Raw genomic sequence first — 15,322 nt, forward strand, 5'->3', positions numbered from 1 at the left:
ACCTCCCTCCCCATACCATCCCTCTGGGTCATCCCAGTGCACCAGCCCCAAGCTTCCTGTATCCTGCATCGAACCTGGGCTGGCAATTCATTTCTTATACGATATTATACATGTTTTAGTGCCATTCTCCCAAATCATCCCCCCCTCCCTCTCCCACAGAGTCCAAAAGACTATTCTATACATCTGTGTCTCTTCTGCTGTCTCGCTTACAGGGTTGTCATTACCATCTTTCTAAATTCCATATAGATGCATTAGTATACTGTATTGGGATTTTTCTTTCTGGCTTACTTCACTCTGTATAATAGGCTCCAGTTTCATCCACCTCATGAGAACTGATTCAAATGTATTCTTTTTAATGGCTGAGTAATACTCCATTGTGTATATGTACCACAGCTTTCTTATCCATTCATCTGCTGATGGACATCTACGTTGCTTCCATGTCCTGGCTATTATAAACAGTGCTGCAATGAATATTGGGGTACACGTGTCTCTTTCAATTCTGGTTTCCTCGGTGTGTATGCCCAGCAGTGCGATTGCTGGGTTGTATGGCAGTTCTATTTCCAGTTTTTTAAGAAATCTCCACACTGTTCTCCATAGTGGCGGTACTAGTTTTCATTCCCACCAGCAGTGTAAGAGGGTTCCCTTTTCTCCATATCCTCTCCAGCATTTATTGCTTGTAGACTTTTGGATCGCAGCCATTCTGACTGGTGTGAAATGGTACCTCATTGTGGTTTTGATTTGCATTTCTCTGATAATGAGTGATGTTGAGCATCTTTTCATGTGTTTGTTAGCCATGTGTATGTCTTCTTTGGAGAAATGTCTATTTCTCCACTGTTATATTTTTAAAAGGTGCTCACTATACCCCTCCTGCACAGCTTTCCCATTTCCTCCCTGCACCTCCTACGTCACTGAGACTTTGAGAATACTTCTACTTTTCCCAGATACTTCCACTCCCCCCACTTTTAGGCATTGCTGAAATAATGCTTTTAAATCTAGACTATTACTAAGTTTTCTTTTTAGTATACATCTCTACAACTTCTGAGGAATCCATGTTTAGCACATATATTATAATTTCCCTGTTTGATTGTTATTCATTTAGATTTAGTTATATATTTTCTAAATGCATGTATGTGTGTGTGTGTTTTACTAGTGTTTTCTCTACTCTTCATCTTCCCCTATCTTGAAACCTATGATCTGGTTAAATTTTTTTCATTTAGAGTCATTTTTTCTGTAACATTACTTACTGATTTATTATCTAAATTTTTGCATTTTCACAAATATTCTTCTTTACTGATAGATGAAGAGTGTCTGGGTATAGGATTTGGATGTTGCAAGCCTTTTTTCTCAGAGTACATTGATGTTAATCTACTGTTTTATAGTTTTTAGTGTAGTAGGTAAGAAATCCAAAGCCAATATTCTTTTTTCATTGTTAGTAAATCTAATCTTTCTGTCTGACAGTTTGTAAGATTTTTTCTTTATCCTTGAAATTTATTTACATTCTTAGGTTTATACTCTTTTGTCAGTCTTAAACTAGATCACAATCAGTTTCTAGTGCTTTAAATCAGTGAATGTTAGACATGGAAAGGACCTAGTCCAAATTTTTATTTTAAAAGTAAGGACAATGAGACTCGAAAAAAATGATGTTCATTTTTCAAAGTCATCTCAGCGGTAGAGACACCTCGATTCTAGGCCCTGACACACTCAAGCCTTCAGTTAACACTTCTGTTTTCTGTCACTGAGCATTTAAATTTTTAGCATTTAACACTGAATCATTGCTTTTATATGTTTTTATGTAATACTGATACTCTCAAAGAACCATGGGTAGGTTACTTACTTCAAGTGAAAGTGGAAAGTGTTAGTAAATCAAGATAAATACTAGTGTTAGATTTATCTTTAAAAATGGTTAATCACTCTCCAAACCTAATTAAAACTGCAGTTTTTAATGACTTAGGAATTAAATGATATCACAGTATCCCTTTAAGACCTGCTGCTCTTTGAGGAAAGGGAAGCAACTGATATATATATGTAAAGCTTAATCTGCTTAATTCCATATCCCTTCCAGTGGCAATGGCGAGACTATATTTCAAATGTAAAAAGTACAGTTTATTAGATATTGATCATCACTATTTGGCATACACAAGTTAGATTTGTATTCTTAGATAACAATGATAAATAGCTATTTTTCTAAAGATAATATAACAAAGTGTCTCTCACAATGTGAATAACTACTATAGTTTAAAAGAATAGTAAAATGAACATAGGTGACCTTGAATCTGTCACTGCCTTTGTGAATTTCATTGACCTCTCTTGTCCTGCCTACATCGTAGAATTGTAAAACTAACACATAAGTGTGAGAGTGTGTTGTTCTTTTAAAATGTGAGAATTACTGTCATTAATTTTATTTCTTAAATATCACTTGATCTTATATATGGAAGTAATGTCATATATAAGACATATAAGGCCGTATTGTGTTCTCATTTTACTCTCCTCTCTTTAAGAAAATTAATGTGCTATGCTCTCTGTTAAACAAAACATAAAATCATGAATTATTTTTAGCCTACTGTAATATCCATGATTATAATCTTTGCTGCCTATTTTTTATCATTATTCAGAGTAATCTCAGTCTTAGAAAGCAAACTCAATTTTTATTTTTTAAAAGTAAAAAGGTTGAGGTGAGTGAATAAAAAATAAATACAGGAAAATATCAGCATTTGTCAGATTTGAGAGATGGATACATGGGTGTTACACTATTATCTTATGTTAGAAATATTTCATCATTTAGAATATATTATGACTCACAAAAAAGAGAGCAAATTTATGACTTGTAAGCAGTCCTAAGTTATGTTTAATCAAATCTTACTTAGTTTTCATCTGAATATAGGATTCAGAATTATGTTGGTTTCATTCCCCAGAAATGTACTAACATGTCCACACACACGTTTTTCTTGTCACCCCAGACAGATCCTCACCTGTTGCCTTAGTGTCCTCTGTTTGATGCTTTTGCACAATCATCTATTCTACTGAGAACTTTCCTTTTATGACATGTCATATGCCTGAAAAAAACTAGACAATTACTGTACTTAGGCACTTGACAAGGAGGCAGAGGTTCTAATCCTAGCTCTGCCCCATACTGCTCCACCTAGCCTTCAATATGCCACTTTGCCACTCTGAATGGCGTTCTCCTTTTCTGTAAACTAGGGATAATTCATACCTGTTCAGGCTACCTCAGAGATTTATTGTGAAATAACAGGTGGAGTTATATCATGCAATATAAGTGAAGGTACAGATCCTCTGACAGTTGCCACACTTGGCTGCCTATCCCTCTAAGCTATGATGTCTTACTGGATCAAACAGGTAGGCAGAGGAAGACAGAGAAGCGCCAGCCCCAGAGTGCTCAGAGCTGTGCTACTGGACACAGTGACCCCCAAAGACCTTTCTGACTTTAAGATTCAGTGATTTTGTGAATCCACCAGCCTCAGAGTAGAAAGCAGCATTGAGCGTATTCTTTGAAACATAATAAATTACAGTAAGGACTTGCTTGGTATAAAAGTCCTTTCAGTTTATTTCTGCAAATTAGAAAATTTCCTGTGGAAAGTTGATGACTCTTCAGTTTTACAAAAATAGGAAAAAATCTTTCCCAGATAATATGAAAACAATAAATAAGGAAACAAATCACAGAAAAGTATGTTTATTTGCAGTCATCAGCTAGCCTGCCCCAGGAACTTTATCCATATACAAAGATGTCAATGTGTATGTCACTGCTACTTAGTTTCCCGTGACTTTACAACCCTGTACAGTCAACATGCTACAAATAAAATACGATAAAACTGGTGGAATTAGGCTAATGTCTCTTTATACTAGCACAAAATTCTATTATGTGTTGATAATAGTCACTGTCCATTCACCTGAACCACATTCCACATCACCCTGTGTTTGTAACGCTTTACCATTTTCTCCATAGGCCAACCATTTGGCTCAACTTAATGGTTCCAGCAAGGCAAAGGGACCAGAGTGCTGGGCATACAGTAATCAAGAATCCATCACATTCATATCTTATAGTAGTTCAATACAGGGGATAATTTGCTTTTTTTCCTTAAAGCAAAATGAAAAAGATTGATGAAAAATCTACTCAAAATACACAGTCCAAGAATACTTTATTATTTTTTTAATTTAAATTTATTTATTTTAATTTGAGGCTAATTACAATATTATATTGGTTTTGCCATACATCAACATGAATCCACCATTTTGAATATATTTCTTCCAAGATGTTCACCTAACCAAGTTAACTTCAAAATCCATTTCAGGGATTTTTTTTAAGTTTTTTTTTTTTTTTTTTAATGTTTACATATAAATCCTTCCTTCATTAAATGCCTAGGTATTTTTTGCTGCATAAGCAATTAACTGGATGAATTCAAGGGATCTCTGTGTTATAGATTGAACTTCATGTCAGCCATTTTTCAACTTTTACCATTGTTTTGTCTTCTTGGGAGTTCCTTTACCAGAGCCAAGCAACCTCAAATATACTCATGGACAGACCAGCACTTGGGGTGCAGGAGAGTTCTGTCTAGATTCAGTAAGAGAACCTAATAGTAAATGGAACTATTTAGGCTGAAACCGGCCTGGGTTACTGAGCCATTTGGACTTTTCAAATATAGTTCTATGAATGTATTTGAGGTCCAGTCTGTGATATTCTTCTGTGTTAGTCACCAATATTCTCCTAAATAAAAACTGCCAAATATGCTAAAGTTGAACTCTGCCAAGTTGTTGGGTATGTTTGTGTGATAACTTCTCTCAGTACTTCCAGTAATATCAACAACAACAACCAAACTTCCTTGAAAACTTGTTTTGTACAAGGTTTTATTCCATAAACTTATATGTACTGTTAATTAATCTGCATAACAATCTTCTAGTATCCCCACTTTATAGATGGAAAACTAAGGCAAAGAACGGTTAAGCAACTAACTTACCACTTTTCCAAGGTTCTACATCTCCCAGGTCGTAGCACCAGGGTTTAAACTCAGGCAGTCCAAGTTCAGAGCTCACACTCTTAATCTCTGTGCTGTGCACCTCCCAACTTTGTCTCTTGTAGAGCCTCTTGGGTAGATATCAGGTTTCTTTTCTTACCTCTGTCACTCCTGGATAAAATATGAAATGATGCTCTACTTAAAAATCAGCCCATTTCTTAAGGCCTAATCAAATTAAGTCATATTCCCTCTAAAGGGTCCTAAGTCTCTAGTACCTAGAGTGATCAATTTTCCTGGTATGCCTGAAATTTCCTAGAACATGTAACTTTCATGTTACATGAAACTAAATCCGGGATACTCCTCGGCAAACTGGGAGGGTGAGACAGCCCACTTACACTTCACTGTGTCCCCTCTTTATACCGCCTTGTTATATAGAGCAAAAAGCCCATCAAAGTACCAATAACCACCACTTCTGCACTTACAAGTTTCTTTCTTCACAACAAGTTATGCTCCCACTGCAAAGAGACCTTTCTGATTCCCACTTAATACAGAATTTAGTGCTGTGCTCACGTTAATGCCTACTCACTGAATAGGTGGTTTAGTTTTCAGCAGGCACTGTATATAAGAATCTTTCCTTGTGTGTTAATTTGTCTTTATTTTTTTTTCCAGCCCAGATGACTTACTCAATGCCTTGAATGAGGGAATCAGTCGTGCTGATGTCATCATCACATCAGGGGGTGTGTCCATGGGGGAAAAGGTATGAAAAAATGGGGTTCTTGAAACATAAGATTGATTAACAGTGGTCTGATAGACATCTTGTATCCATAACCAGACCCCTACGAAGTTGGAAATCCACAGGGGTTCAGAAATTCCTGAGCATTCTTAAAGGGATGCAGTACAATAAGTCAGGTCAGACAGCTTACCATCTCAAATTAAATCCAGCAGTGAAGGTGTTAAAGTGTAGATATTAATAGGTATTCTCCATATAGCAGACAGATTGCCGGGATAGTCTTCCCTCAGAGTTTCCTAGAGGTCTTGAGCAGATCGCTGCCATTTTCTCCCAAGATCACAAAACCTAGGGGCTGAGGCCTGCATTGTCACAAAGCTGTAAAAAATACTTTGCATTACCGTCAAACTACCTGAGGGGCTCTGAGCATCATAAGAGCAGACCCTGAGGTTAAGAGTACTTAAGTACTTATATTTCTTATATTTATTATTTCTAGAGAGTGTTTCATGTAAAAGTTTTCTTGGTTGCCAATGAACTTAATTATGGGACAGTAACCATTTAGCAGACCAAAAGTTTGTTTTTCTGGGACATCTAAAGAGGCAGCAAGCTTGTAATTAAAATAGGCTTGGCAGTTGTGGCTCAGTTATGGTAAGAACAGAACACTCAATCTTAACCTTCTTTATTAGTGCTAACAAAGATGTCATTTATCCTAGGGATTTGCTCACAGGTAAACAGCCAATATAGTAAAGCATATTGGTTTTCTTTATTTTACTCTCTGTGTAGTAAGATACTTAAAATAATCCTTTAATTTACTAAGAAGGCGATTTTAAGAACTGGGCATCCCAGAGTATTCCATAGTGTTAGTTTCTCAGTCGTGCCCGAATCTTTGTAACCCTATGGACTGTAGCTTGCCAGGCTCCTCTGTCTGTGGAATTCTCTAGGCAAGAATACTAGAGTGGGTTCCCATTCCCTTCTCCAGGGGATCTTCCTGACCTGGGATTTGAACCCAGGGCTCCTGCATTGGAGGCTGACTATTCACCATCTGAGCCACCAGGAGCTAATAATTGTCCTTCCTACCTCCTCGAGGCAGGAATGAGATGAGAGAAGAACCAGGAAGAAAGAGATAAAGTATCAATGCAGCAAACTCCTACCAGCCTGCAAACTCTAGTCCTCAAAAGAATTCCCATGTACTTCAGTAGCAGAAAGAAAGAAAAGTATAAGTGGGAGAACATCTGTTTTAGCCCAAGGGCTGAGTCTGAAAATCAGTCACTGAAAACACAGGGAAATAAGTCAAACAAAGATCCAGAAGCATTATGTAGCAGACATGAATTTTAAGTACAGAAACTCAGGTATGCAAGAAATTTATTTACTTGTTTAAACTTAAATTCTACTATGAGCACCGATACTATGGAATTGGCAGGAAATTTACTTAAGCCACTGCCGAATTAATTGCCTCCAGGAATTGTACCAAAGAACGAGCAGGGCCTTGAGAGGCAGCAGGGCATCAAGGAGATACACATCTGGTCACCAGTGTTCACTGGATACATCTAGAGTGTCCTTGTCATGTTACCATGTATCTCAGGTCTTTGCTCTTTGGGGGCCATACTAATAGCACTGAGATCAAGGGGGAGGCTGGAAGCCTTAGAGCAGAGGGAAGGGGGTCCTTGCCGCATGTGGGACCCACAGACCCCAAACCTCGTCTCAGCCAAGGGGGAATGACTCTTCACAGTTGCTTCCTTTAAAATATCTCCCCAGCCCCACCTCTTCCTGCTCCAAAAAGCCTTTTCAAAAAGTTTTAATTTTTTATGTATCTGCTTTTTGCCCTAAAAACTAAGGAATTATATGCATTACTATAAATTCTCCACCACCTACAGAATTGTACAATAGCTCAAAGACAATGAAAGGTATATAGATAACCATTAAGGATACCCTAGATTGAACAAGGCAGCGGCAACCCACTCCAGTACTCTTGCCTGGAAAATCCCATGGACGGAGGAGCCTGGTGGGCTGCAGTCCATGGGGTCGCGAAGAGTCGGACACAACTGAGCGATTTCCCTTTCACTTTTCACTTTAATGCATTGGAGAAGGAAATGGCAACCCACTCCAGTGTTCTTGCCTGGAGAATCCCAGGGACGGGGGAGCCTGATGGGCTGCCATCTATGGGGTTGCACAGAGTCAGACATGACTGAAGCAACTTAGCAGCAGTAGCAGCAGCAGATTGAACACCTAGTAATTGTTTCTTCCTATTTCAAAGTCTCTTAATTCTTCCTAGGGCTTCCCTTGTGGCTCAGCTGGTAAAGAATCCGCCTGCAATGCAGGAGACCTGGGTTCGATCCCTGGGTTGGGAAGATCCCCTGGAGAAGGGAAAGGCAGCCCACTCCAGTATTCTGGCCCAGAGAATTCCATGGACTAAATTGTCCATGGAGTTGCAAAGAGTCGGACATGACTGAGCAACTTTTACTTTCAGTTCTTCCTAACAGTGTCTCCCTCACCCCACATGATTAGAAAAAAGGACTGGTCTCATAGGTTTGCCCTGATTATTTAGCACCAAAGGTATTAATTAATCATATAGGTCACCTTGAGTATGGCTCCTAGAGCCATGTAGCGGTAGAATATTAAAACTAATCAACAGTATTCCAAGCAAACAATTTGTTAAAATGTTTTTTTGTCTCCCTTATTTCATTTAGTCCTATGTTTCTTGTTCTGCAAGATCTTGGCTTAGCAGTCTAAAGCAGACTGCTTCTGCTTCCATTCTAGAGAGTCCTGGGTTTCCTGGTATACAGTCCACTGGTACTGTATAAAAGTGACCTAAGCTGTATCACCTCAGAGGTCTATACCCTAGAGACTATTCTTTGAAGCATCAATTGTTCAAAATTCCTATGAAGGTCCTTTTTCCTAGTGCTCTGGATCTGTCTTTGTTGTAGACACAGACTATTTACTATAGCTTACAGCAGTGCCTTCAGGCCAGCATCAAAGTAAAACAGGAACTTTCCTTAGAAAATAGATATTAAAAGATATTAAAGTAAGACTCTGTATTTGGATACAGTATGTAACAATTTCATAAAAAATTTTGGTCAGTGTTGTCCCTGAAGGTGAAAACACATCATTGACAGTATAAGCATTGTCAAATATCCAGACAGACACTTCCCATAAAGCATATAATTTCTGAAATATTATATTAATGACATTTTACCTGCTTGAATCTAACCTAGCACACAGTGAGCCTCTTCTCAGATGTAACAGTAACTTCCTTTCCATGAAATTCTTATAATGGTAACATCAAACAAACCTATTTCTAATGTCTCTTTTTATAAGATAAAATAACAAACCTTCATGACTTTCTAGGAGCCCTCTAGTACTCTTGCCTGGAAAATCCCATGGATGGAGGAGCCTGGTAGCCTGCAGTCCGTGGGGTCGCTAAGAGTCGGACACAACTGAGCGACTTCCCTTTCACTTTTCACTTTCATGCATTGGAGAAGGACATGGCAACCCACTCCAGTGTTCTTGCCTGGAGAATCCCAGGGACGGGGGAGCCTGGTGAGCTGCTGTCTATGGGGTCGTACAGAGTCGGACATGACTGAGGCGACTTAGCAGCAGCAGCAGCAGCAGTAAATTTCAAACATAGTTTTAGGCTTAAAAAATATTCTGCAATTTTTTTCCTATAGTTTTGTCTGATCTTTAGAAGGGAAAATCAAGAGTTGTCCAAATAAAAAGGGCCCTTGATTAAGATCATGGATATCTAAGAAACAGTTCTTGGTTACCTAATTTTTCAAAGCAACAATAAAATATTTGAAAACAAGCATAGAGAACCTACTTGCTATGGTTTTTTATTTCCTTAAATAATCAAAGACAAAATAAAGTAAACAAAAAGCACAAAAAGGCAGATTACACAAAAAGAAATTTGGTCAGCATTGGTCAGTAAACCCAAGAAGTAAGCTCATGAAAACTTACTGAACTTACTAAAATTTTAATATATACTCAGCTTCATTTCAAACACAGGTATTATAAACCAAGGCAAATCAAAGTCACTTTCAGAGTTTTATCCTTTATTATGCTTTTTTTTAATATTTTGGAACAACCTGACTCTTTACTTTAGAACTAAGAGTGGTCCGCAGATCCAAGAGTGTCCTTGAGATTCTTTAAGCAGGTCTGCAAGGTTAAAACTATCCTCATAATAAAACTTAGTCTTTATCTGACTTTTTTATTTTCCTTCTCTCATGAGTGAATAGCAAGTTTTCCAGTGTGGAAGATGTATGATCTCATCAGACTGAATACTGAAGCAAATAAGAGAATCTACCTGACTAATCTTAAGCTGAACATTAAAGAGAGTTTTTAATTATAAAATGCATAAACAATAAATTACTTATGTTAACATGAAGTAGTTCGTCATTGCTATTTCCAGATGAACCAACAAATAAATACTTTTAACTTCCTAGTTTTTATTTCTAACACAGTAAACATTGATAGACATAAGCCACATAAACAAAAGCTCAAGGATCCTTAATGGATTTTAATTTAAGAGAATATAAAGGGTCCTGAGACCAAATATTTTGAATATTGGATGTCTTTAATTTTTTTCCTTGAAAAATGAAAGAACATGCATAATTATACTTGTCTGTCATATTACTCCAACATTTAAGAAAATAACTATGTCTATCTCATAGTGAAAACTAGGGGACATAGATAATTGACAACTCATATGTAACCATTTTAGCAGACTAGCCAAGTTCATATACACACAGAATACAGCTTTGTAGAGCAGATACCTCCCCTTTTTAACCTTCTTAATGGAGCAAAAATGAAAACATATTCATTAACACAACCCAAAGGTATATCCTCCCTATGGCATATTAAAATAATAGGCAAAGTACATTAGCTTAAAGTTATGTTTAGTAAACAGTGATCCAGTGTTCTATCTTACTTAGAAATCATCTAGGTTTCCCATGATTGTTCATTAATTAACCAATTTAATAACTTCAAGATTTTAAATTACTGAAAGATCTTGAAAATTATTTTCAAGCTGACATTCTACAAACATAATTACTATTGAAATTAAAAGTTTGTCAGAATAATGATTCAATTTCATTGAACCAAATTTTAGATTTTATATAAGAATTACATTAGCTTCTTTGATGAATTAATCTATATAATTTTAGAAAAAAACAAACCCGGGCAAAATAAAATGCATTTTCCTACATAACACTGATAAATAAGAGAAAGAGCATGGCTGGATTTACTTATTAACCAAAATAATAAGCTAGTCTCATTTGCCAAAGATTTACCTTAACTGTGTAAACTTTGATTCTTGAAATTGTAAGAAGAATATTTTTTTTTAGCATAGCATATTTAAAATATTATAAATTTTCTTATTATCTGAATAATTAGGAATTTTAGGAATATTCTATTTATGTAAGTACTTAATCTCTCTAAATCAATTAGATTTGATTTAAGAGACAATAGAAGTGTTTTGCTGTGTTGGTTTTTCTCCCCTCTGGCAAAGCAAAGTTTATTGTGGGCCTGTGGTTAGAGCTCTTCTCTCCAAGTCCTAGGAAACCAGAGTTGGGAGTGAGAGGCTCTTGTGTTGCTCCCACCAGGGGCAGAGACAGGTAGGAGACACCCTGAATCTGCAGTGTGCCCTGAGAAAGGCCCACTTTGCATGGTGGTCTTATGGTCATATAATTTATGAATATCCTCCAGAAGTAGGAAAACATTTCACACTCTCAAAGCAAGATAAATGGCTTTCTGGATCAGACACATAGTCACACAACCACGTAAAGAATATATAGCTTCATCTCTACAATTTCAATGACACAGTAAGAGTAAACACAGAAACAAACAAAAAACTACTCAGTCTACAAATAAAGAGCTATTTTCCTTCCCAGAGGAAGGAAAAAATTCTTCATTGATTTAGGTTCAAAATAACAGTAAGACAAATAAACTCATAAAACCAACAAACCAGATCTTCTGTCTCCTCTTACCCAACAGAGAATAGATTTCAATCATCCATTTATAGGAGTCACCAAATGGTGAGATCATAAAACCAAACTCTCAATCACTGCTGCTACAAGGGGGACTACCTTAACGACCATGCACAGAAACAGAAATAGAACCAAAATTAATAGAGGAGGCCAAAGTAGAGAAACCAGCATTTAGCAGTTTTCAAGTTTTATTGCTGCTTGGCATTCACTGCAGAAACCAAGGAAAAATGTATCCAGGTTTAAACCACCCATAAAGTACACTTTTCTGACAATCGACTTTACTTGGCTTTGTCAGAGAAATCAATATGGCGTCTCTGTGGAGCCTTCAGAATCGTTAAGGTATAGTTTTTTAAAGATAAAATCATGAATTTCATAAATATATATATTATAAAATTAACATGTGTCAAAGATTTTATTTAACTCATTAATTAGTGAAGGAACTAGTAAGATATTACAACTGGTTCTAAGAATTCAAAAAACACAGACACAGATAGGTAGTCCAAAATGCTGAAATCAGTTTTCTAATAGATGTAAAATTGTTCTATATCTGGAGGAGACTAGTCAATTACAACTCTACTGACAGAATTAATTTTTATTTCTTTGGATACTAATCATGTTCACTATTATTTTTCTGCAGATTAATTTTTGTAGAATAGCTCAAAGATAGCGAAAGGCACAAATAACCCAGAAGGTTATTTGGACACCAGATAATCTTTTTTACCCATTTCAAGTCTTTCACAATTTTTCTGACATTGTTTGTTCTTGCTTAAATTGAGTGAAAGACCAGTCTTCTTCATTCATTCGTGTTTCTTCTTCATATCTGGATCTAGCTTTCAGAACATCAGAGATCCTTGCTGTTTCTGGAGATAGAAAAAACAAGAGCAATGATGATTCTCAGGCTTTATTGCTATGCCTGGTACAAGCTTTCTGTCAAAAGAAACATGAAGCATTTCATGTTCAAAACAGAATTGAAAAGGGGCATTTTTTACAACAGAGATGTTTTTTTCAAGAAAAATAAAATACTTTCATTCATTTAGCAAATATGTAATGAGTGTATATGCTTTCCAAAGTCTGTATCATTATTCTTAGAGAACCCTGCATGTATGGCCTCTGCCTGTCTCTTCAGCCTCCCCTTATGCCTTTCCCATGCTCATTCACTACCTTCCATTGTCTTTTCAGTTCTAGACACACTCTTTACTGCTCTAGAAGCTTTTGTATATACTTTTCTCTGCCTGGAATTCTTGTCCCTCCACACTTCTCATGACTGAGTCCTCCTCATCCTCACCACCTGTTTTAAAGCAGTCTTTCCTTTTTCTCCACTTCACACCACTGTTCTCTATACTAGCACCTGCTTTTTTCCTTCAGAGTATATTCCTCACTGGTTTGCTTGTTTTAGGCTGTCTTCCCCACCAGTAAACTATAACAGGACATCTTTGTGCCAGGGACCTTGTCTGTCTGGTTCACTAGTGAGTCTCTAACACAAATAGAATTCCTGATACATAGTTCAGTTCAGTTGCTCAGTCATGTCTGACTCTTTGCAACCCATGAACCGCAGCATGCCAGGCCTCCCTGTCCATCACCAACTCCCAGAGTCCACCCAAACCCATGTCCATCGAGTCGATGATACCATCCAACCATCTCATCCTCTGTCGTCCCCTTCTCCTCCTGGTCTCAATCTTTCCCAGCATCAGGGTCTTTTCAAATGAGTCAGCTCTCCGCATCAGGTGTCCAAAGTACTGGAGTTTCAGCTTCAACATCAGTCCTACCAATGGACACCCAGGACAGATCTCCATTAGGATGGACTGGTTGGATCTCCTTGCAGTCCAAGGGACTCTCAAGAGTCTTCTCCAACACCACAGTTCAAAAGCATCAATTCTTCAGCACTCAGCTTTCTTTATAATCCAACTCTCACATCCATACGTGACTACTGGAAAAAACATAGCCTTGACTAGACGGACCTTTGTTGACAAAGCAATGTCTCTGCTTTTCGATTTGAAGCAAGAAAGTGTGATAACTGACAGCAATATAGACTTGTAGGAATGTTGAAAGAGATTGAGGAAGAGGAATGGGGCTGGTGGGAAACAGATTGCCTGATAAGAGCAATGATTGGCAAAAGAAGGCTAGAAAATATCAAAACAAGAATCCTAGCTATGATCATTTAAAAGATGAGATTTATTTCTGGAGACCATGGAGTTGTTGAAGTGTTATATGGTGATTTGATCAGATTTGTCTTTCTCACTACTGTCGAGGGAATGAATTGGAGAATTGGCAGAGAGGCCTGTTTCAGTAATTCAGGTGAGATGATGTTGCCTGAGAAGATGGAGAGAAGGAAATAGCTTTAAAAAATAAAGTGTCTCATAACTTGTGAAATATTTAATATTTTAGTAGGATACTAGACTCTCTTGAATTAGTGAGCAGGAAACTCAGTAACAGAAGTTGTATTACTTTGGAGAAATTTTTTAAACTGCTATTTTTTTCTTTATATCTACAAAACCAACTACAAGACACTGTTGCCTTTCCTTTCCAAAGATCAGGTTTTGTCAGATTGCTCTGGATTGATCATAACCTTAGGTTGGTTGTGTTTGTAGTCGCAGAATATGAAGTTGGAGCAATTAAACTCCCTTGACTTTCTGTTTAGAGCTCCCTCCCTAAGTTTTTAGTTGACTTATTTAGACTCGGTAATCTTGGGACTGTGAGGAAAGCTGAGCGCTGAAGAATTGATCCTTTTGAACTGTGGTGTTGGAGAAGACTCTTGAGAGTCCCTTGGACTGCAAGGAGATCCAGCCAGTCCATTCTGAAGGAGATCAGCCCTGGGATTTCTTTGGAAGGAATGATGCTAAAGCTGAAACTCCAGTACTTTGGCCACCTCATGCGAAGAGTTGACTCATTGGAAAAGACTGATGCTGGGAGGGGTTGGGGGCAGGAGGAGAAGGGGACGACAGAGGATGATATGGCTGGGTGGCGTCACTGACTCGATGGACGTGAGTCTCAGTGAACTCCGGGAGTTGGTGATAGACAGGGAGGCCTGGCGTGCTGCGATTCATGGGATCGCAAAGAGTCGGACACGACTTAGCAACTGACCTGAACTGAACTGAATCTTGGGTAAACTCCAATACTTTAGCCACCTCATGCGAAGAGTTAACTCATTGGAAAAGACCCTGATGCTGGGAGGGATTGGGGGCAGGAGGAGAAGGAGATGACAGAGGATGAGATGGCTGGATGGCATCACCGACTCGATGGACATGAGTTTTAGTGAACTCCAGGGGTTGGTGTTGGACAGGGAGGCCTAGCGTGCTGCGATTCATCGGGTCGCAAAGAGTCGGACACGACTGAGCGACTGAACTGAACTGAACTGAACTGAATCTTGGGTAAATGTCCAAGTCTCTCCTCAAGGAATCCACATTAGTTCAAGCTCATTAAGCAGAACAGCATGGGATGCATACACATAGCTTCCCTGCCCAAGCACAACTTCTTAAGCCATATTTATTAACATCCTTTCTCAGACAAAATTCTATCCTAAAAGAGAGACAATAGCCTATCAAGTAATAATTTGTATGTTAATGTGGTTCTTTGGTGTACTCTCTAACTACTCCTATTGGAACGTTCTTTTTATGAGGGAAGGAACATTGCCTCTTTTGTTCAGGGCTGCA

The 15,322-nt window shown here is 37.8% G+C and overlaps 1 protein-coding gene across 8 annotated transcripts in view; it reads left to right on the forward strand.

The window, feature by feature from the left end:
* The window catches only part of GPHN (gephyrin), a 526,998-nt gene that overhangs the window by 493,996 nt on the left and 17,680 nt on the right, over positions 1–15,322 (forward strand). For all 8 annotated transcript variants that reach the window (XM_055538377.1, XM_055538378.1, XM_055538379.1 and 5 more), the window contains one exon: positions 5,637–5,724. In XM_055538377.1, coding sequence (XP_055394352.1) covers positions 5,637–5,724 — 88 coding nt within the window. The remainder of the gene's footprint in view (positions 1–5,636; positions 5,725–15,322) is intronic.

The sequence above is a fragment of the Bubalus kerabau genome, chromosome 10 (assembly GCF_029407905.1).
Source record: "Bubalus kerabau isolate K-KA32 ecotype Philippines breed swamp buffalo chromosome 10, PCC_UOA_SB_1v2, whole genome shotgun sequence".
Lineage (NCBI taxonomy): Eukaryota > Metazoa > Chordata > Mammalia > Artiodactyla > Bovidae > Bubalus > Bubalus kerabau.